This window comes from Garra rufa, chromosome 9 (genome assembly GCF_049309525.1).
Source record: "Garra rufa chromosome 9, GarRuf1.0, whole genome shotgun sequence".
Classification (NCBI taxonomy): Eukaryota; Metazoa; Chordata; class Actinopteri; order Cypriniformes; family Cyprinidae; genus Garra; species Garra rufa.
Genome location: NC_133369.1, coordinates 798,006 through 821,109, shown reverse-complemented (window position 1 = coordinate 821,109; position 23,104 = coordinate 798,006). Strand labels below are relative to the sequence as shown.

At 43.0% G+C, this 23,104-nt stretch overlaps 2 protein-coding genes across 2 annotated transcripts in view; both read left to right on the top strand.

Annotated features, from left to right (window-relative positions):
- The window catches only part of LOC141342446 (uncharacterized), a 41,734-nt gene extending 28,338 nt beyond the window's left edge, over positions 1-13,396 (top strand). Inside the window, exon 15 of the mRNA XM_073846894.1 lies at positions 11,633-13,396. Within this exon, the coding sequence (XP_073702995.1) occupies positions 11,633-12,168 (536 nt within the window). The 3' untranslated portion in view covers positions 12,169-13,396. The remainder of the gene's footprint in view (positions 1-11,632) is intronic.
- An 890-nt stretch (positions 13,397-14,286) lies between these two features.
- LOC141342134 (E3 ubiquitin/ISG15 ligase TRIM25-like) lies at positions 14,287-22,193 on the top strand. Its single transcript, XM_073846523.1, has 6 exons — positions 14,287-14,856; positions 15,197-15,292; positions 15,392-15,625; positions 20,884-21,043; positions 21,184-21,231; positions 21,395-22,193. The coding sequence occupies exons 1-6, from the start codon at positions 14,287-14,289 to the stop codon at positions 21,913-21,915; spliced, it is 1,629 nt and encodes a 542-aa protein (XP_073702624.1). The 3' UTR covers positions 21,916-22,193.
- The last annotated feature ends 911 nt before the right edge of the window (positions 22,194-23,104 follow it).

The following is a 23,104-nucleotide window of genomic DNA, read 5'->3' as shown; positions in this document are numbered from 1 at the left end:
CCAGAAAACAGGAACACCGTAGATAATCCAGTAGACAGTTCAATACTCAGGCAATGGTCACAATGGCGGGCGGCAAGAATCAACAACGGGGTACACAGTCCAGAGTCATACACAGAAAATCCAACACAGAGAAACACGCTTAGAATTATGACCATTGGAACGATAAGACTTCGCAAGGTGGCTGTGTGTGAGAGTGGCTTAAATGCAGTCAGTAAATGTGAAACAGGTGTTTGCAGCAATCAGATCAGTGGGAAATGAGGAACAGATGTGTGCAGTGATTGGTGCAGTGGCTTATGGGGATTGTAGTCCATGAAGTGTGGTGCAAGAGTTCATGATGACAGGGAAGACCAGATACGTTACATAGCCCCTCCGCAAGGAGCGGCTTCCAGACGCTCTAACCACCTTAACAATCTTGAGGGTGGTGGAGCGGAGGCGGAACAGGGGGAGGGATGGAGGGCCAGGTCCATGTAGTGGTACTGGAACCACGAAATGAGGCGGAGCCGACGGAGGGAGAAGCCATGGAGGAGGAAGGGTTGGCTCCTGCATGGGGCCGACCGACGGAGGTAGAGCCGGTGGAGCCCGAGGCGGAACCGGAGAGTCGATGGTCCTGGGTGACACAGAGGATCCGGAGGGCCAAGGCGGAACCCAAGGCTCTGGCGACCCCGGCGGAGATGGAGGTCCGGAGGTACGCAGCGGAGCCGGAGTGACAGAGGATCGAGGCTGTGCCCACGGGAGGGAGGAGGTCCACAGAGCCGGCAGGACGGAGTGACGAGGCGCAGCCGGAGGAGTAGAGTCCAGAGGCGAAGGTGGGGTGACGACTGACCGGGGCGGAGCCGGAGAGACGATGGAGCCCGGAGGAGCTGTTGGGCCGACGGCCGACAACGGAGACGAGGGAGCACAGAGCCGGGGTGGAGCCGCAGGGTCGGAGGACCGAGGTGGAGTCCAGGACTCTGAGACTGGAGGTGATGGTGAGGGGTCCTTCAGTCTGGACACCGATGGCGACTGGCAGTCCCACGGCAAGTCCTCTGCCACGAAGGTGGGATGGGGGTGAGTAGAGGGACTGTCAGGAGACAGAGGTGGCAGGACTGGAGCAGCAGGGAGGGTGGGTGGGAACAGTCCATGCTTGAGCTCCGTGACCAGAACCGGGCAGACAGGAATCTCAGGACGACTGGATGTAACCAGCGGAGTCTCTGGAAGGCTGGGCGGAACCAGCGGAGGCTCTGGAAGGCAGGGCTGAACCAGCAGATTGTCTGGGAGACTGGGCGGAACCCGCGGAGTCTCTGGAAGGCTGGGCGGAACCAGCGGAGTCTCTGGAAGGCAGGGCTGAACCAGCGGAGTGTCTGGAAGGCTGGGCGGAACCAGCGGAGTCTCTGGAAGGCTGGGCTGAACCAGCGGAGTCTCTGGAAGGCTGGGCGGAACCAGCGGAGGCTCTGGAAGGCTGGGCGGAACCAGCGGAGGCTCTGGAAGGCTGGGCGGAACCAGCGGAGGCTCTGGAAGGCTGGGCGGAGCCAGCGGAGTTTCTGGAAGGCTGGGCCGAACCAGCGGAGTCTCTGGAAGGCTGGACGGAACCAGCGGAGTCTCTGGAAGGCTGGGCGGAACCAGCGGAGTCTCTGGAAGGCTGGGCGGAACCAGCGGAGTCTCTGGAAGGCTGGGCGGAACCAGCGGAGTCTCTGGAAGGCTGGGCTGAACCAGTGGAGTCTCTGGAAGGCTGTCTTGAGGAGCGGGCTCTGGACGACGCTCTTGTGAAGCGGGCTCTGGACGACGCTCTTGAGGAGCGGGTTCTGGAGAACTGGACGACCCCAGCGTAGACTCTGGAGGGCTGGGCGTCTCCAGCGGAGACTCTGGAAGAGCAGGCTCTGGGCGAGCGGTCACTGGAGGGCGCTCTGGCGGCGCAGTCACTGGAGGGCGCTCTGGCGGCGCAGTCACTGGAGGGCGCTCAGGCGGTGGAGACTCTGATTTGACGGTAGCCATCTTAGGTGCAGACTCAGGTTTGGCAGCCATCTTGCTTGCAGACTCTGGCGTGGCAGCCATCTTGCTTGCAGACTTGGGCGGTTTGGTAGATGTGGCTCGAACCGTTCCAGGCATGACAGATGGGATGTGTGAAAATTCTGGTGATATGGGTGCTGTAAGACTGTGGGGCTCCTCATCCGCAGTCCCAACAGTAAATGTTGAACCGGCCAGCAGGAGAGCATAGTCTATATACTGTTCAAGTGTCCAGTGCGGGGTGTGTAAAGGCATATTGGGTTTTAAATTCTTGTTCAGTCCATAATAGAAAATGTGCTTTAGAAAAATGTCAGTGAAATCTACCCGGTAACATAGTTCGCAGAAGTCAGCCACATACTCCTCAATAGGCCGGTTGTTCTGGCGAAGACGAACTAGACAGTCTCCTGAGTTCATGGTGAACGGCTGATGAATAAAGCCGCTGGATCCTTGTAGTGGCGAAGTCTTCTGTCACAGGGAGAGTCAGACTGAGACGTGCGGATCCATTTGCCAGGCTTTATTGAGAGAAGTCAACAAGCAGGAGTAATCACCAGAAAACAGGAACAACGTAGATAATCCAGTAGACAGTTCAATACTCAGGCAATGGTCACAATGGCGGGCGGCAAGAATCAACAACGGGGTACACAGTCCAGAGTCATACACAGAAAATCCAACACAGAGAAACACGCTTAGAATTATGACCATTGGAACGATAAGACTTCGCAAGGTGGCTGTGTGTGAGAGTGGCTTAAATGCAGTCAGTAAATGTGAAACAGGTGTTTGCAGCAATCAGATCAGTGGGAAATGAGGAACAGATGTGTGCAGTGATTGGTGCAGTGGCTTATGGGGATTGTAGTCCATGAAGTGTGGTGCAAGAGTTCATGATGACAGGGAAGACCAGATACGTTACACAATACATGACTGACCTTGGTCTTGGCGATAGCTGGAGACTGAGAAACCAGAATTCAAGAGAATACACTTATTTTTCAGCAGTTCATAAATCATACTCGCGTATCGATTATTTCTTAACAAGCAACTCTCTCATCCCAGACATTTTAAATACAACAATTAATCCTATCATCATATCTGACCATGCCCCAGTCACTATAACTATCAATAATACAGATGTTGCAAAAAAATCATTTAGATGGAGGATGAATACATCACTGCTTAAAGACAAAGACTTTAATGAATATTTTAAAAAAGAATGTGCATTTTTCATGGAAACAAATAACATACCAGGCACTTCTGCAATAACTCTCTGGGAAACAGCTAAAGTTGTTTTAAGAGGAAAAATTATATCATACTCTACATATAAACTCAAAAAAGAACAAAAATTAGAAAAGGACTTAGAAAATAAAATACACACATTACACAATATTTACTCCCGTAATCCTGATGAACAGATTTTAAAGGAGATTAACAAAACTAAGGATGATTATGAAGCTATTATAAATAAACGGATAGAATTTCAAAAACAATGTCTTAGACACACAATATTTGAGCATAGTAACAAATCAGGTAAATACTTAGCAAATTTACTCAAACGTAATCGAGAAAAAACACTAATCCCTATAATTAAGAACACAGAAGGAAAGACACTCCACACCATACAGGATATCAATGACACCTTTCCCACATTCTATAAACATCTGTATAGTAATGACAAAGATCCAAATACCAAAGACACTAATATATTCCTCAATAAAATAATCTTACCCAGTTTAACCTCAACACAAAGAGAATCATTAGATAAATCTATATCAGAAATTGAATATAAACAGGCTCTTGACTCACTATCAAACAATAAAGCACCAGGCTTAGATGGGTACCCACCTGAATTTTATAAACACTTCTGGTCAACTATATCACCATTATTCATGCAAATGACAACAGAAATTAAAAATACTTCTTCTATTCCAGCACATATGAACACAGCGTTAATTACAATTTTACTCAAACCAAATAAAGACCCAACATTATGCACTAGTTATCGCCCATTATCTCTTATTAATACAGATTTAAAAATAACTAGAAGCTAAAGTTCGATGACAAACTTTAAATGTTGGCTTGGAGAGCCAAACCGGGCAGCCTTGGGGCAAAAGGGCCAGCCCAGAACACTTAGAGCTCGCTAATTGAATTGTTTGTAGTAAAAATGATAATACGAAAAGCAATGCTTAGTATATTTTAGGCTAAAACAGCTTGCCATTGAGTATTAATGTGTGGATTTTAGGTTAAAATGGCTTGCCATACAAGAAAATGTGTGCAGCGCTCGTGCTTCAAAGCGTTGCTGTGCGGTTGAGCCGAAAAGCAGAAATAAGCAAGCATTTAACCTGTGTAATATATTACTCTACTATTATTGTGTTTAATCGCTGGAGTGTTTGTATTTAAATACCTTTAAAAGACGTGCAAATTATGTCTTTGATCATGCAGACGAAGACTGAGCAGTGCATCCAATGTTAGTTAAATCTATGAAACAGCTCATTTGCACTCAATGCAGCTCTTTAAATTATTCTTCTATATTTATTGTGTTGAATCGCTGGAGTGTTTTTATTTAAATGCCTTTAAAAGACGTGCAAATGATGTCTGATGTCTTGACACAGACAGATATACGTGGGTTGTTAGTTAAACTTTTGAAACAGCTCATTTGCACTTAATGTAGCTGTTTAAAATATGCATCTATATTTATTGTGTTGAATCGCTGGAGTGTTTGTATTTAAATACCTTTAAAAGACGTTCAGTGATGTATATAGTTCTCAGACGGACATCTCAGAGCTCATGTCTAACACACTGCTGAACACAGCGCTCTCTGTATGAAAACAAAACTGCTCACAAACAACTGCATTTAGCTGTTGATAATTTCTAATGGGTTGACTGAATTAAATCGCTTCAATATTGTAATTTTAAAGGCGGAAAAATGCGTGCAAATTATGTCCTTTGAACCATGTATACGCGTTGAAGGCAAGCTGTAACAGTTACACGGTGAAGGAAATGCTAAGAGTTTTGAATAAATTAGCTAAAATAGCTGAATTCAGGTCTTGGTGTGTTCTAATGGGTATTTACAATTAAATCGCTGGAATATTTTAATTTTAAAGGCGTTATTTATTTGCATTTTCCACCAAAGTCAAAGTGAAAGTAGGTCAGAGCTCAACGATCTCCTGTTGAGTGGAGAGGAATTACTCCTTTAGAGGGCGCCTTTTTCTCAGCCCATTAAAGTCTATGAGACATATTTCCAAGTGCACCTGTCTGCAGCCTGCAGATCGAGGCGGGGCTGAATCTGGGGTGGGGCTGCACGTGTCGCCCCGCCCACATGCCTTCTCATTGGTAGTAGGTAAAGTAATGACGTCGACGCAACATCCCTCCCACAACTCATCTCATTGGTTAGTGAAATGGAATGACGCCAAATGCAGTTGGAAACTATACTTATGAATTATACGTTTGATATAAACGCGGAATCCTTTGCTTATTTATTCAGCTTTCAGATGTGTACAAATCTCAATTAAAACGTACGCTTATGACTGGTTTGTGGTCCAAGGTTACATACATTTACAAGCATGTTATGCAATGTTAACCAGTGGTGTTTATTTACAGCTTTTTTTTATTATTGTCTTAATTGTTAATAAGATACATAAATGTGGAAAATTATCAGCAAGAGTGTCCACTATCCTTATGTTATTAAATTAATAAATAGAAAAGGGTTGTTAAACAGAGTTGTATATAAATACAAACATTTATGACACATGAATGAATTATGACGACACATGAATGAAGTTCACTGTTATTTATTTAAGATAATAATGTTCACAGTTATTTCTGATTCTCCCTCCGACAGTCTAATAACACGCAAAATAGCAGTCTGGGTCCTCTGTGCTCAAATACATTAATTTCTCTAAGAAATTGAAATAACACCCTATAACAATCTGTTGACCCTTCCCGAAGTATATCTACTAAAATGAAACATATTTTAATTTCTTCTAATTTCGCTATTAATTGACCATATCGGATTACTTCCTTGTTTAGTCAAGCCAGCCAAGTCATTTCTGGTCAACTGTAGGCTACTGTGCCGTAATATGAGCGTACTTTGTTCATTTTCTCTACATAATCCACTCACAATCGAAGAAAAGTGTTGTTTGTCTAAGAGGACCAAGCGTCCATGTATACCGTTTCAAGAATGACAGATGCCAGTTTAAAAAAATAGAGTAATTCGGCTAAATATGCGCGATTCATTGCTATGATTGACAGTAATAACTGGACCAAACATCTGACAAGCTGATGTAAAAAAAAAAAGCTTAAATGATTCAGACTAAATTTAGAGTAACAAAACTACAGCGGTAACAAGTATGGTTAATAGATCAATAGATTTTAGAGTTCAAGATAAAACTTAAAAGATGTTATTAAATTTTATATAATATTTAATATTCCTATCGATTCACATTGAGTGCATTATTTAATTATTATACCATAATTATTTAATGTATTTGTAGTGAACTATATATTAGTATTTAAATAATTTACCCTTATAGGCTATTTGTGTGTGAGCTTAATGATTTTCTGCACTTCCTGTAATATATGCTTAAGGACGGTAAAAGTACTAAAATTTATTATACTAGTAATTTTATAATAAATCGAAAAGCAAGACATCTTGAAAAATGTAGGGAATTTAAAAGGCAGCTGCATAATAAATAATCCTGTGCTGCCATCTTTTGGTTATATTGGGTAATTCCATATTACGCTCCGTGCATAAGGTCAATTGTCTTCTATCAGTTTCATATTTCCTGCACTCTAATATGACGTGTTCCACTCTTTCTTCATGCCGGCAATATTCACATTTCCCTGTGCCATGTTTACCTATTTTCAGTAATGTTTCATTTAATCCCGTGTGTCCAAACCGAAGCCTTGATATTTTTGTCTCTTCTCGCCTATTCCTCCCTGTACACCTTATTTCTCCCACTCTCCTTTGAATCTTATGAAACCATCGTCCTTTTCTATTTTCTTCCCATTGTTGTTGCCATTGTTTCTTTAATTTATTTTTTATAATAATTTTTGTTCCTCTAATAATAACTGTAAAATCAATTTGATTATTTTTAATAACTTCTTTTGCTATTTTATCTGCTATTTCATTTCCCTTAACTTCATAATGTATTCAACGTCATAACTTTGCCACCAATGAGATGAGTTGTGGGAGTAACGTTATTTCGACATTATTAATATACCTACAACCAATGTGAAGGCATGTGGGCGGGGCGACACGTGCAGCCCCGCCCCAGATTCAGTCACGCCTCGATCTGCAGGCTGCAGACAGGGGCTTCTCCATATTTCCATTCAGTAAAGAGGTATTGCTCCATTAGAGGGCGAAATTTTAGGAATTTTTAATATAAAAAAATTAATAATAAATCAACTGTAAGTCTGATCAGTCTAAAAAGATATAGCAACAATCTCGTGGTCAGGGCCCAGGGCTTGTAGCCTTAAAGCTCTAGGAGGAGTAGCGTATAGAATTTTAGTCTCAGAAGAATTTTAATAATAATAATAATAATAATAAGTTTAAATAGCATAACAATATGTTGGCTTCTCCAAGCCAACATAATAAGCAAAGCTTTAGCAACCCGTCTGGAATCAGTAATTACATCCCTCATTCATCCTGATCAAACAGGTTTCATAAAGGGACGCCAATCATCTAATAATACCAGACGATTATTCAATATAAAAATAATAAATAATAAAAAACTATAATCATATCACTGGATGCAGAAAAAGCTTTTGATAAAGTTAATTGGCACTTTCTTTATACTACACTTAAAAAATTTGGATTTGGAGACTCTTTTATCAACTGGATTAAAACATTATATAATACACCATTAGCTTCTGTTATAACAAATGGTAAAATATCCTCACCATTCCAACTTCAGCGAGGGACTCGACAAGGTTGCCCCCTATCTCCATTACTCTTCGCTTTATTTATAGAACCTCTGGCTACTGCAATAAGACAGAATGAAAACATCCATGGAGTAATATCACATAACACTAATCATAAAATTTCTTTATATGCAGATGATATATTACTGTTTGTACAAAACCCCCAAATATCTCTCTCAGAAATAATTAAACTCATCAATAAATATTCGATTGTATCAGACTATTCCATAAACTGGACCAAATCAACAATTCTACCACTGAATATGAATTCACATGACACTAGTATACAGAATACGCCCTTCTCAATAAATAATATAACATATTTAGGAATAAAAATCTCCCAGAACCTATCTGACTTATTTAACCTTAATTTTATTTCACTACTAAAAACGATAGAAGATGACTTAACTAGATGGATGAACTTACCACTTTCCATTATAGGCCGCATTGCAACAGTTAAAATGTGTATACTACCAAAAGTCCTTTACTTATTTACCATGACACCTGTACAGCCAACTAAGAAATGGTTCACCTCATTAAATCAATCTATAAGCAAATTCTACTGGAAAAACAAGAAACCTAAAATAAGTTTACAAAAGTTACAAAAAAATAAAGCTCAAGGTGGTTTAGCAGCACCTAACTTTCAACATTATTACTTAGCATCTCATCTACAATACCTTTGCAAATGGATAAGACATGACACTACCCAAAACCCATGGCTAGAGTTAGAACAAGCAGAATGTAAAGACATTGCTATATCTGACCTCCCATCACTCACTAAAACAATTAAAAAACAAAATCTATTTTCAAACCTGATGATTAAAACAACTCTCACTGCTTGGTGGCAAACTAATACACTGACAAATCATGTGCTCACTCCACATATCAATTCACCCATATGGAATAACCCGGATTTTACTATCAACCATAGTCCACTCAGCAATAATAAATGGAAGGAGAAAGGCATCACACACTTACATCATCTGTTTCCGGGTAACAGCTTCATTACATTTACAGAATTAATGCAGAGATTTAATCTAGGAAAAGAACACTATTATTACTATCTACAAATTAAAAATTCTATTAAAACCACAACAGGAATCAATGATATAGCACAACCTCCTCCAATTTTAAAACGTATTAGCACAATCAGTAACACTACAAAGTCGCTTTCGAAATTATATGCTTTAATATCATCTATAGACACAAACACTGCACCAGTCGATCAATGGGAAAAAGACCTTAATATCAGCACAGATAAGGAATTTTGGGAAACAGTTTGCGGAAATACTTTTATCTTTAGCACAAATATCCAATTAATTCAGTATAAAGTTGTACATAGAACACACATTACGCAACACAAGATGTTTAAAATGGGCTTAAGTAATTCTGACAGATGCACCAACTGCAGTTTAAATACACAAGACACCTATCTTCATGCAATTTGGTTATGCCCACCAGTTAATCAATTCTGGACAGATGTCACAAATAAATTAACAGAAATCTTCAAAACTATTATCCCAATGCTCCCAGTACTATGCCTCATCGGCGACACCTCTCAAATTAACCCAGCTTTTAAACACCCAGTTCCTTTACTCATGTCTCTAGCTATCGCCAAGAAAACTATATTACTTAACTGGAAAAATAAATGCCAAATTTCAGTTACACAATGGATACATCTGTTAAGGGAACATATCATTCAAGAACAACATACATCAAAAACACAAAACCAGTTACTCAGATTTAATACAACCTTCAGCCCTCTGCTTTCACCATTAAATATTGAATAAAACTAGCTGATGAGCTGATGCCCCAATTAAGCCGCAAGATTTATAATTGATGCCTTAAACTAATTTCATGATATACAAATACAAACAATGATGTTGTAATTATATGATAGCTGTATGATAACTGACTTTGATGACAATGAAATTTTTTTTTTTTTTTTTTAATCTGGCATATTACTACTAATATTAATACTACTTCTGTTGTTATTATTATTATTATTATTGTTATTATTATTATTATTATAGTCAACGGGGTTGGAGGCAGTGGTTGTATGTGTGTTATATATTAATTTAGATAGCACATAAGCTTTCTGGGTGTTGCAGCTGCTTTGTCCCTGTCGGTGGGTCTGATGGGCACATCCTGTCGGCATGGGCTCTATCTGTGTCTTGGTTAAGGTAACCTGATCCCCTCAATTGCTGCTTCTGCCAGCATTGCCCCATATTACTGAGTTTGACGAAATCAAAATTGAAACTGTGCTGGATGAGGTGTCTTTGGTTGGGGAGCTGACTGGTGAACACCAGGACTACGGCCAGTTTGCAACATAACAAGGGCTCAGTGGATACAATCAGTACTAATAATGAGCGGTCACCCATCGGGTCACGCACAGACTGGGGGAGCCTGTTCTGGAGGTGCATGGTGTGGTGGACCATTATATAAAATGCCATTCACTGGCATAGGAGTGGGGTCTAGTCACTGGCAGGGTGAGAAGCAAGGTGGAGGGACGGGGTGGATTGGGGACGTTGTTGGGGTCTGTGCCGATGGGTGTGTCCGATGGGTGTGTTGGATGCGCTCGCTGGCAGGGATGGGGCGGCTGCTGGACCAAAGGGGATGGGAGACATCATTTGCAATAATTATCAATAACTCTACCAATTAGTCTATTTCATACTAGTGTACTATTACTATTACAATCATCGATGCTCCCACTGCTTCCACCTCTGTGTCCACTACTGGTTTCATTATATTATTATATTTCTACTAGGGCTCCTCTTAGTTATCTGTTCAGTCACGTAAAAAGTAGGATATCATCTGTCATTGCCGTTATTGTATCCTGGATCTGTCCCATTATACTGAAGTTAACATCTACTGCCCCGATTGCTGTTTAAGGGGCCGTTCACATGAAGCGTCTTTTGCGCGCGCAAGTTCGTTATTTCAAATGGAGACGCGCGGCTTGCGCGCGCATTTTGGAAGCGACGCGCTCATTTTTTCCGGGCGCGTCCGCGCCGCATCGAGATAAAAACATCTCGAACTTTTCAGAATGTCGCAAGCGCACCGCAGCTTGGAGCTAGAGCGCAGCTGATGGTTGCTTAGAAACGGCAGACGCTTCCGGAGCGCAAGCGCCTGAGCGCTTTGTTGACAAGGAAGAAAGCGGCGCGCCTAGCGTTTTCCACGCGTTTTTAGGCGCGACATGTGAACGGCCCCCAACGTTGTATTATAATATCACTACTATTGTATATCGTATTGCTTCCTGTTCAATATTTAGTACAGTTATGTCTATAGTTAAATCTTTTCACTAAACAACACAGAAATCGAATGATTTAACTTATCTCTGTACCCATTCAAACTACCACATCCATACATTTACAGCTTGTTTTTTGTTTTTGTCCTAATTTTTGCTCCCATCTTCTTGTACTCTTTTTTTTTTCTTTGCTTTGTTTTGTCTTGTTTTACTTAGTTTTCTCCCCCTCTGTGTCTCATTTGCGTATATATGTGTATATATCTGTGTATATATCTGTGACTGGTCTCAGTCTATGTCATCATGTTGCTGTCTATCTATGTTTTATTGCGCTCAATAAAAAAAAAAAAAAAAAGATGATGTAAATGATGATTTGCACAGGATATCTGCTCATCTGTACTGAGACACTGATGATACACTGAACATGAAGAGTTCAGCTACATGAAAGGATCAAACAGATTCATAATTCCTGATTCTGATGTGTTTTATCTCCATCAGATTCCCATCAGCTCACTCTGGATCTGAACACAGTGAATAAATGGCTGCGTCTGTCTGACAACAACAGAGTGATTACCCAAGCTAAAAAAGAGCAGCGGTATCCAGATCATCCAGACAGATTTAAATACTGGTATCAGGTGTTGTGTGAAGAGAGTGTGTGTGGACGCAGTTACTGGGAGATTGAGTGGAGTGGGACTCGTGTCTTTATATCAGTGTCATATAAGAGCATCAGCAGGAAGGGACGGGGTGATGAGTCTGGGTTTGGATCTAATGATCAGTCCTGGAGTTTGATCTGCTTTCCTGACAAATACACATTCAGACACAATAACATAGAGCCTGAACTCCCTGTGAAGCCCATCAGCAGTAGAATAGGAGTGTTTGTGGATCACAGTGCAGGAACTCTGTCCTTCTACAGCGTCTCTGACACAATGAGCCTCATCCACACAGTCCACACCACATTCACTCAGCCGCTCTATCCTGGGTTTAATATTGTTCAAAAAGGATCCTCAGTAAAACTGTGTTTTGAATCAGAATAAACCATAATGCTTTGAGTTGCATGATGAATCAGTAACAGTGAGATGTTATATAGTCTCTTCTTTTCTCCTCATGACATTAATACTGCAGCTGAACTTCTGTAAGTGAAATAACATCAGTAAGGTGAAACCTCAGTAGGCACCCTGTTTCATTCTTTATAGCCATGTAGTAAAATCCAGTCATTCTGCCCATGTATATTTAAGTTTCTTGCTGATGCACACTCTATCAATCTAAAAGCTGAGCCTTGTGTTGGACTTCTGCAGAGCAGAGGATGCTTTCTGTAATGGGTATCAAACATAGGCCATCTCATTCTGTATGATATTTGCAAAGAGACTTTTTACAGATGTGGAAAGCTAACGCTGTCCCCAATTTTGCAATGTGGACTAGGGAACTGGGAAATATGTTGCACATGAAAGAATTGAGATTTACATTAAATGATACAATTTTCCATTTCAATTTGATTTGGAAACTAATAAGGTTATTCTTACAAGAGGACTGAAATGTTTAAAGGTCATTATATGCATACAATTTGTTTCTCCCTTAAACAAGTCTTTTTATTATCTGTGTTGTGTCTCTTTTATCACATTGTCTGGTTACTCATTATTTTAATTTTGACTCCTGCTGTCCACCAGGTGAAATGATTGCATATTTTAATTCTGCTACTCATGTACAATATGCTTTTTGTTGAGCATTTGTAGAAACCTTCCAATCTACAGTTATTGTCATTTGTGGGGTTGAGGGGTGGTTAATGATGTTCTAAGTTCTTTTTTGCTATATGTCTTGTATAAGTGTCAAGGTGGTATTGTACATGTGCGAAGTTTTAATAAATAACATGTCAGAATAAATTTATGTAATACCATCCTCATATAGACAGTAAGATCAGTGTGTGTGAGTCCTGCTGAGAGAGCGTGTGTTTCTGTGCTTTTCTGTTTGTGTTGATTGAAATCAGTCATTTATTTTTTTAATGTTGTGTTGTAACGCCACACCAGCAGAGAGAGCCCTTGCCCCAATACTGACTGTTACCGCTCACTCTGCTTCCTCTATGGTGACTTCCTGTTTGGCAGCCATATAAAGAGTGTCATGCCAAACAGGTCTTTGTGAAGTATTGTTGCAGACTCTACCAAGTGTTTTCCTTGTTTTCCATTGCCTTGCTTATTTGTCATAGCCTAGTTTTTTTTTTTTCTTTGGACTGACCTCTTGGATTTTGACCTTTGACCTGTTCATTGTTTGTTTCGCTGCCTGTCTTCGCTGTATGTCTTGATCACGATCTGTATAATAAAGCTCGCAATTGGATCTGTCAATGCTGTCAGGTCGAGTCCCGTTACAAGTGTCACATCAATAATTTCATTGGTGTCGGTTTTGAATTGGTGTCTTTGACTTGTGAATAAACTTCCTCACTGTAGAAGGAAGGTGTTCAAATTGTTTGGAAATGGCTGTATTACTCTTCCCAGATGGATGGCAGCAACAATTGCTTCTCCAAGATCATTGCTGATATATTTTCCCCTTGGCTTTGTGTTAACACACACCTAAAGTCTTCAGCGCAGTAAACTGCCAAACCTTTGCTTTTAGAGATGATCACACATACTGATGATGAGTTAATCAAATACATTTGAATAGCAGGGCCTGGCTGCTACGTACCCACTTAATTCCCATGTTAACAGTAAGAATGTCCTAATTTTGTCACGTATAGCTTTTCCATTTTGGCTTTATTTTTGTTAAATAAATCATGACACAGTGTGATATGTTGTGCTGTTGGTCATCTGAGGACAGGACGTGTGGCCAAGTACACTGACCCATAGTCGGAATTTGTGCTCTGCATTTAACCCATCCAAGTGCACACGTGTGTCCATAAGTCCATATATGTGTGTTTTTGAAAAAAATAACCCCATTTGTAATTGTTAACATTTTCATAAGTAAAAGTAATTTAATTAAATGTTTTTTCTCAGTAACTGTAACTGATTACAATATCACATAATTCCATTACATGTAACTAGTTACTCCCCAACACTGCGTACCTCAGACATAGAACCAGGAAACAGGAAACGCGTGTTCTCAAAGAAAAAGGAACTGAAGTGTAGTTGAGCTGTTGTGTGTTTGTGTCTCTGTATTCAAGTAGTAAAATGGCAGAAGTCAGAGTTTTTCCAGATGAGTTAGTGTGTTCAGTTTGTCTGGATCTCCTGAAGGATCCGGTGACCATCCAGTGTGGACACAGTTACTGTAAGAGCTGTATTACAGAGCGCTGGGATCAGGAGGATCAGATGAGAGTCTACAGCTGCCCTCAGTGCAGACAGACCTTCAGTCCAAGACCTGCTTTAGCTACAAACACCATGCTGACTGAAGTGGCGAGGAAACTGGAGAATAAACGTCCTGCTGACTGTTTGTCTGGAGCTGGGGATGTGGAGTGTGACGTCTGTACTGGAAGAAAATACAAAGCCGTCAAGTCCTGTCTAATGTGTCTGAACTCTTACTGTCAGAATCACCTTGAACAACATGAGAGTTGGTTTAAAGGAAAGAGACATAATTTGACTGATGCCACTGGACGACTGCAGGAGATGATCTGCCAGAAACATGAGAAGATCCTTGAGGTTTTCTGTCGCACTGATCAGAAATGCATCTGTGTGCTGTGTACGATGGATGAACATAAAAACCACGACACTGTTTCAGCTGCAGCACAGAGGACAGAGAAACAGGTATTTAAAACTAGCGATCAAGTTATTACTCAGTGAAGTAATAGAAGTGAGATAATCTCTTTATTTTCTGTGTAGAGCTGCAGCTTACACAGAAACACTGTTAGTGTGAAGCTATACACCTGTTTCAGTTTCACTTTCATGATACTTACACTTTCAGTGTGAAACAGGCCAAAATATTAATTGTAATTCATGGTAAATTATTGTAAATGGTGATCACTTCTGGAGTTTGAACCTACAGCCATTAGTTATCAGTCCTATGTTTACTGGATTCATCTGATCACATGATGATTTAGTGTCAGTAGTTTTCTGTGATATTTACTATCATCCGTTTGTCCTGCAGAAGCAGCTGAAGGAGACGCAGGAGACGTTCCAGCAGAGAATCCAGCAGAAAGATAAAGATGTTCAGGAGCTGAGAGAGGCTGTGGAGTCTCATAAGGTGAGTCTGGAGAAGAAGAGAAGTTTGTCTCAGTCTCAGTTCAGACTCTCTTGTCTCTTTCAGTCCCACTAAAGCCTGAATCACTGTGTGTCCTAACAGCGCTCTGCACAGACAGCAGTGGAGGACAGTGAGAGGATCTTTACTGAGCTCATCCGCTCCATTAAGAGAAGCCGCTCTGAGCCGATTCGGCTTATCAGAGATCAGGAAAAGCGAGCAGTAAGTCGAGCTGAGGAACGTCTGGAGCGACTGGAGCAGGAGATCAATGATCTGAGGAGGAGAGACGCTGAGCTGGAGCAGCTTTCACACACACAGGATCACATCCAGTTCCTGCAGGTAACAGAGATCTAGAAGAACAGGATCATAGTGGACTTGAGCCAGATCCTGCTGTGACAAGAGACTCACAAATAAACATTTCATGAGTGTCTTAATCATATAATCATCAGTTAGACTCTCATTTGTTCATCATTGACAGCACATTTAAGAATACTTAGATGTTCTTAAGATGATCTTAAATGGGTCATCGAAATGCCCATTTTCCACAAGTTGATATGATTTTTAGGGTCTTAATGAAAAGTCTATAACATACTTTGGTTACAATTTCTCAACACTCTTTTACCTTGTCAAAAACAGCTCTGTTCACAGTAACCTGTTTCGGTGCATGTCCGTTTAAATGATAATGAGCACTGATCACCCCGTCCCTTTCTTCTGTGGGGTGACAAGCAGTTCTCTCTGAGACTATAAACCTTTGCTGCATTTAGGTGTGAAACCTGCTAACTAGTACATTGATAGGAAGGGTGATTTCCAATGATTCATAAAAAAAATATTGCTCACACTATACTGACATCTTTAGTAGGATCACGAATGATTCGTACAAACATAGAAGCATTTATGTAGATCGCCGGCCCAAATGCATTTAAAAATGATACTAAAGTTATTCCTCTGCGTCTTCCTCTCGGGAGAAAATGAAGACTGCTATGGTCATTATTATATTCAACAACAAAACACCTCAATCATATAGGAGATATTCTTGTCTACATCGAAACAATGGTGGACAGTTTACAGCTCACTCAGAGCAGGACTAAGGTAGGGACAGCTGTGTCAATCAACAATCATGGAAGCAGCCTTGGTCTGTAGGATGTCACACAGCTAAGAATCTGAGAATGGCTTGATTTGAGAAAGGGGATATTTTTCCCCTTTAGTCGTTCACTACACCGTTACATATGGGAACTCGCTAGAGAGACCGGTCACCTCTGAGCTTAAGCGAAAAGGCCAATGAGAATTGGCGAGTGAGATTTGCATGCATAGCCACTCCCCCATACATATGATGGCGGCGTGCACTCACTCATTCAGATTTTCTGCTTCAGAGCCTCCCTTCTGCTGAGCAAAATAAGGAAAACTACTTCAAAGAGATCGCTTATTGCCTGCTGCCTGCTGTGGGGGAGGAGCCCCCACCATCGGACTGCTGTCAGATAAAAACAGCCTGAAGAGCCGTTCTCACGGCTAAAATTTCACTCCAGCGAGTGCCACTGAGTGCATGAGTGTGCCGCGGTCCTCCCTGGGCAATCCAGGCTTACTAAAAGAGTGAATTTCTACACGGTCGTCGAGAGATACTCCCCCGGGATATCTTTCTGACCATGTGCTTCTGGATGCAGTAGCTTTCTTGCTTCCTTGGATAGCCACAATCACTGCCTCACGTGCCTGGGCTTGAAACACACTGAGGCAGCACTTGTGGATGCTTCATGCATTCATTGTAAGGTCCTGCATCACAAAAATGGCTCCCCTTGTCATAAACCTGGGCCAGTTCAGCGAGCCGTAAGATATCTCGGCTGCCTCGGTTTAGGTGCTTGGGGGAGCTCATGGTGACTGTACGGAATGTTCCGCTGGGCCACCCCGCACGGACCTCTGTGTCTTCACGTAGTCCCGTGGAGCTCCCTAAGCAGGCCGTTCCCCCGTCCAGAGGGCTGAACATCTCCTTTGGAGCTCCCCAGGAAGGCAGGATGTCAATCGCTGCATCAGAGGGGGAGCTTACGGCAGCAGACGCGGAAACTACAGCAGACAGCACCCCTGCACACTTGCTGCCCCGTCTGAGGCGGATGCTGAGCTGTCGGCTATGCTTCTCCGGGCCTAAAGCGCCCTCGCCCAATGTCTCAAGGCTGGACGATTGGTTTCTGGGGCCGGATGCCACGGCAATGTTCCTCACTCCTCGCTACCCTCAATGGCAGTGTGGCCAGGGGGTACATGGGCATTCCGCCGGTGGAGTGTGCAGTTGTGGTGCGCTTGTGCCCGCAAAATGCCGCCACCTGGCAGGACTGACCTTGTCTCCCACCTAAAGCCTGTAAAGTCTCCTCAGGCCTGGCTCCCAAGGCTTAGTATTGCAGACCAGGCTGCCACCGCCCTGCAAGCTATGGCTGACGTCGTCAAAGTCTGCTTTCTCGATGCTACTGTCTCCCAGGTTGACCATTTCGGCGACACTGTCGAGGACTTTGTCCAGCAGTTCTTGACAGTCCAGAAGCAGACAGAGGCCATCAAACACATCTTGCCCCGACGTAAGGCCACCAGGCAGTCGGGTGCCCAGCCTCCATCTGCTCATTGCCAAGGGCGCCCCCCTGCGGCCGCTACACCAGCTGCATCTCTATTGGAGGAGGGCCGGGAGCCTCTATGTACTCAACTGCCATCGACCCACGGTCAGTGGTACCCACCTATTCACAAAAAGCGTAATTTCCAAAATCTCTGGGTCTAGTGCCCTGAGATCTGTTTCTGAGCGACGCCCTGCCTCCTCGGATCCAGACTCGGAGCCTGCAATAGCCAAAGCGGGAACCACGGAAGAAGGTTTTTTTCCCCAGAACCTTTACCTTCCTGGGATCAGTTCCTTCCCCCCCTCCCCCCAGGCTGCCCCACCATGGTCACGTCAGTCAACATCTAGTTGATCCCACTAGTGGATGGGCTGGAGGCTTGGTTACAGCTTCCCAGCCCGTCTTGGTGGTTGATCCGGACGTTACGTCTCAGCTACGCGAATCAGTTTGCGAGGTGTCCGCCCAAGTTCAAAGGCGTCCTCTTCATCGGATGCCCCTGTCCTGCGTGTGGAGTCCTCCTGGCAAAGGACACAATCGAGCCGGTCCCTCCAGCCAAGATGAAGTCAGGGTTTTACAGTCATTACTTCATCGTGCCCAAAAAGAGAGCTGGGTTAAGGACAAACCTGGACCTTGGAGTTCTGAACCAGTACCTTCACAAGCTACCGTTCAAGATGCTTACCTCGAAGCGCATTCTTTCATGCATCCGTCACCAGGATTGAGTTTGCAGCCATCGACCTGAAGGACGCGTACTTTCATGTCTTGGTTATTCCTAGATAAAGACCATTTCTCCGGTTTGCTTTCGAGGGTCGGGCATATCAGTACAAAGTCCTCCCATTTGGCCCGTCTCCCCGCTGACCCCTCATCCACATCCTCAACTATCTCGACGACTGGCTCACTCGCAAGATCTGTTGTTTGAACACAGGGACCTGGTGCTACAGCACCTCAGCCATCTGGGGCTTCTGGTCAACCAGGAGAAGAGCAATCTCTCCCCTGTGCAGAGGATCTCTTTTCTTGGTATGGAGCTGGTTTCGGCCTGCTCCACAACCGAGTCCCAAGATGGGCATGGCGCCGTGGTACTCTCCGGATTGGCTGTGTGTTGGCTGAGTGTTTTTCAGCCCATGGTCGGACCCTGTCTTCCTGCGGGCCAGAGTAATCCTGGGCCAGGTGTCCAGGCATGTTGTGGTCAACACAGTTGCCTCCATGTCAGGCTGGGGTGCTGTGTGCAACGGGCAAGCAGCCTCAGGCTCCTGGACGGGACCTCGACTACAATGGCATATCAATTGCCTGGAGTTGCTAGCCGTACTTCTGGCGCTGCATCGGTTTCTTTTGATGCTGCGCTACAAGCACATGCTCATCCGATCAGACAACATTGCCACCGTAGCGTACATCAACTAACAAGGAGTTTACGCTGCCGTCGCATGTCGCAAACCACCTGCCATCTGCTCCTCTGGAGTCAGACGCGGCTCAAATCGCTGTGTGCCGTTCACATACCAGGAGAGCTCAATCGTGCAGCAGACTTGCTCTCACGACAGCTCACTCTTCCTGGAGAATGGCGACTCCATCCCCAGACAGTCCAGCTGATTGGAGTCGGTTCGGGGAAGCTCAGATAGATTTGTTTGCTTCCCAGGAGTCCTCCCAGTGCCAGCTCTTCTACTCCCTCAATGAGGCTCCCCTCGACAGGGACGCACTGGCACACAGTTGGCTTCCGGGGCCCAAGTATGCCTTTCCCCCAGTGAGCCTCCTTGCACAGACCCTGTGCAAGATTAAGGATGACAAGGAGCAGGTCCTGTTTCACAGACCTCATGCTCCTTGTGAAAGCAAGGACACGCTTGCCTGTCGACATCTGGGGCCTCATTTATAAAGACTTGCGTAGAAACCATCCTTGATTTTATCTAAGAACTTTTCTGATTTGATCGTAAGAGCGATTCAGAGAAGCGAACGTACACACGAAATCCATGCGTATGCCAGTCATTCGGTTATAAATCACAAATGATCGTGGAATTGTGTGCAGCTCAATGTTCCGCCGTCGAAACGCCCCTGCTTAATTAATTAACATATAAAATGAGCTCATTCCTAAAGCAAAAACTCTGTGACAATGGCAAGTAAAAAGGAGCGCAAGAAATCAAATTATAGTGAGGCTGAACTATCTGCAATACCAGGCATTACCACAAGGAAACGGTCGTACGCCAAGCTGGAATCTGACGTGGAGATAAGTACTTTTCCACGTCAAAGACGTTTTTTATAAATCTGTACTTTGACGTGGATTTGATCGTACGAACATTCTAAGATCAAATCAGTGCGTAAGAAAGTTTTATAAATGAGGCCCCTGGTCCTCATGCATAATGCAGCTTCAGGATTGTGGAGTTTTAAATGGGATAGTTCCCATATGTAATGTCGTAGTGAATGACTGAAGGGGAACGTTTAGTTTCTGTAGGTAACCCACGTTCCCTGAGGGAGGCAACGGAGATGTTACATTCCCTTGCCACAATCCTGAACTGTGCTGTACGCCGGGCTCTAGCTCGGCTCTTCAGTAAAAAAACTGAATGAGTGAGTGCACACCGCCATCTTATATACCCATATGTACAGGGGAGTGGCTATGCATACAAGTTTCACTCGCTAATTCCTATTGGCCTTTTCGCTTAAGCTCAAAGGTGATAGGTCTCTCTAGCGAGTTCCCATATGTAACGTCTCCATTCCCTCCCTCAGGGAACATGGGTTACCTACGTAACCTAGACGTTTTTGGTAATTAAAAAAAAACAGTGAATGGATTTTTTTTCATAATAGGGTGATTGTGTACATACACTGCCAACAGACATTTATACTCAAATAACATGTAGAAGTGAATTTTGCATTCAATGACTCCTTTAAGAAGTACTAAAGAACAATTTTTTGAATATTAAGTACAAAATTACTGTGAGAAAATAGAGCACTTAATGTACATTATGGAAGTGCACTTTTTTCACCTAAAAATCAGGTTATTGGGTGAAATGTGGAGCTGATGAGTTTTGTTTTTTGTAGAGTTTCCAGTCTCTCTCAGCACCTCCTGAATCTACAGACAGAAATGATGATGCCTTCAGTTCTCTCATCTCTTTTGATCGTCTGACAAAATCTATCTGTCAGCTGAGAGACAAACTGGAGGATTTCTGCACAGAGGAGCTCAAGAAGATCTCAGACAGAGGTAAAGTCCTGGAGATTGATCTGCTCTCAGAAACGAGTCCATCATCATCTCATTTCATGAAGAACATCATATTAGAAATGTCTTAGGAATAGATGCAGGATCATGAGAATCACACTGTTCATGTCTGTTGATTTCCACAGTCACATACAACAACATTGCTCCCAAGATCAGGAACCACTTCCTACAATGTAAGTCAGTAAGAAAACAAGCAGAAAAACTCACTGAGTGTGTTCATGTTCTTCCTGTAGAAGGTGAAAAAAGAGTTTTGTAATTGATGTAAATGATGATTTGCACAGGATATCTGCTCATCTGTACTAAGACACTGATTTTGGTGTGTTTTATCTCCATCAGATTCCCATCGGCTCACTCTAGATCTTAACACAGTGAATAAACACCTCCGTCTGACTGAAAGAAACAGAGTAATTACTGTCGCTGGAACAGATCAGTTGTATTCTGATCATCCAGACAGATTTGATGTGTGCCAGGTGTTGTGTAGAGAGAGTGTGTGTGGACGCTGTTACTGGGAGCTGGAGTGGAGTGGAGATAAAGGTGTGCGTATATCAGTGTCATACAAGAGCATCAGCAGGAAGGGAGATGGCGATGAGTGTCGGTTTGGAAAGAATGATCAGTCCTGGAGTTTGTTCTGCTCTCCCTACAGATACTCATTCATACACAACAATATGAAGACTGTTCTCCCTGTGAAGTCCATCAGCAGTAGAATAGGAGTGTTTGTGGATCACAGTGCAGGAACTCTGTCCTTCTACAGCGTCTCAGACACAATGAGCCTCATCCACACAGTCCACACCACATTCACTCAGCCACTCTATCTTGGGTTTTGGGTTTATGTCGGATCATCAGTGAAACTGTCTTGACAAGAGATTCTACCTGTAATGCTTTTAACTGCATGATGAACCAGTAACAGTGAGATGTCAATTTCTCTTCATGACATTAATACTGCAGCTGAACTTAATGTCAGTGAAATAACATGTCAGAATAAAAGTGTGTAAGAAATCCTCATACATATGTGAGTCCAGCTGAGTCACCATGTCTTTCTGTGCTTTTCTCAAACTGTTTGTGTTGGTTTAGTTTTACAATCAAAATTACCTTTCAGTTCAAATGATCACAGTCAATAAATCATTTTCATTGTTCACCTTCTGGTGCTCTTTCCAGTGTTTTGTGTTTTTGTGTCACAAGTCACTTATTATTGTCATGCATTTAAGTGATGTTTTATTAACAAATTTCGGGAGGAGCTCGCGCAGATAATTAACACGGCCAATTCACCATCAGCAATCACACTCCCTATCCAATCACTCTCCCTATCCAATCACTACAGTCCCCTTAAATAACCAAGCAGTCCTACCTTCACTTATCTCTGATTTCAGCATCCCTCCCACCCCCCCCTTTTTATTTTTCTCTTCACCTCCAGCTAGGGGGAGCGCTATTGGGTTCGGGCCAAATGCCGAGCTCGGAGCCCTCTCCCGGACAGCACGCCAAACACGCTTAACTTTTACGCCGTTTATTATACGTAAGAGCGAACTCGTGAAATGTTAAACATGGAGTTTTTATTTATATGTCACAGCATATGTATTTATTCTATTAATATTATATCAGTGGTTAAAACCTGTAACTTACATGAAATTTCAAGAAGTGCATCAATAATGCAAAACAATAATAGTAAACACTCAATTTTCAGTTAAAGTCAGTTAATTTACATATGTGTGTGTGCACTTGGATTTGTAACTTACATAACCCGCCGCACAGATGGTGAGCTGTCAGGAAACAGCAGTGGCAGGGCTAAAGCAGCATGGCTGTTAGATGGAGTTAACTGAGGGAGGGAAGTTGGGAAATCCACACAGGCAGGCAGTTCTACCAGAAAGACTCAGGAGAATGAATACTGTGACAATTATCCATTTATTAGCAGCCCAGCAAGCAATAACGTTCTTTGGCGTAGGCCCCGTCCATAACTCGCAATCTGAGGGTCCGGACTCTGCATATCCTGCCTGAAGATCAAGGCAGGGGCGCAGCCGACCCCCGTGAGGTATGTAAGGGACCCTCCTGGTG

Bases quoted from the DNA above. Each gene is read 5' to 3' on its own strand.
- LOC141342134 (XM_073846523.1), top strand. From the start codon at position 14,287: ATGGCAGAAGTCAGAGTTTTTCCAGATGAGTTAGTGTGTTCAGTTTGT. The intron at 15,293-15,391 runs GTGAGTCTGGAG...GTGTCCTAACAG, and splicing joins AGGCTGTGGAGTCTCATAAG to CGCTCTGCACAGACAGCAGT. The intron at 21,044-21,183 runs GTAAAGTCCTGG...TGATTTCCACAG, and splicing joins CAAGAAGATCTCAGACAGAG to TCACATACAACAACATTGCT.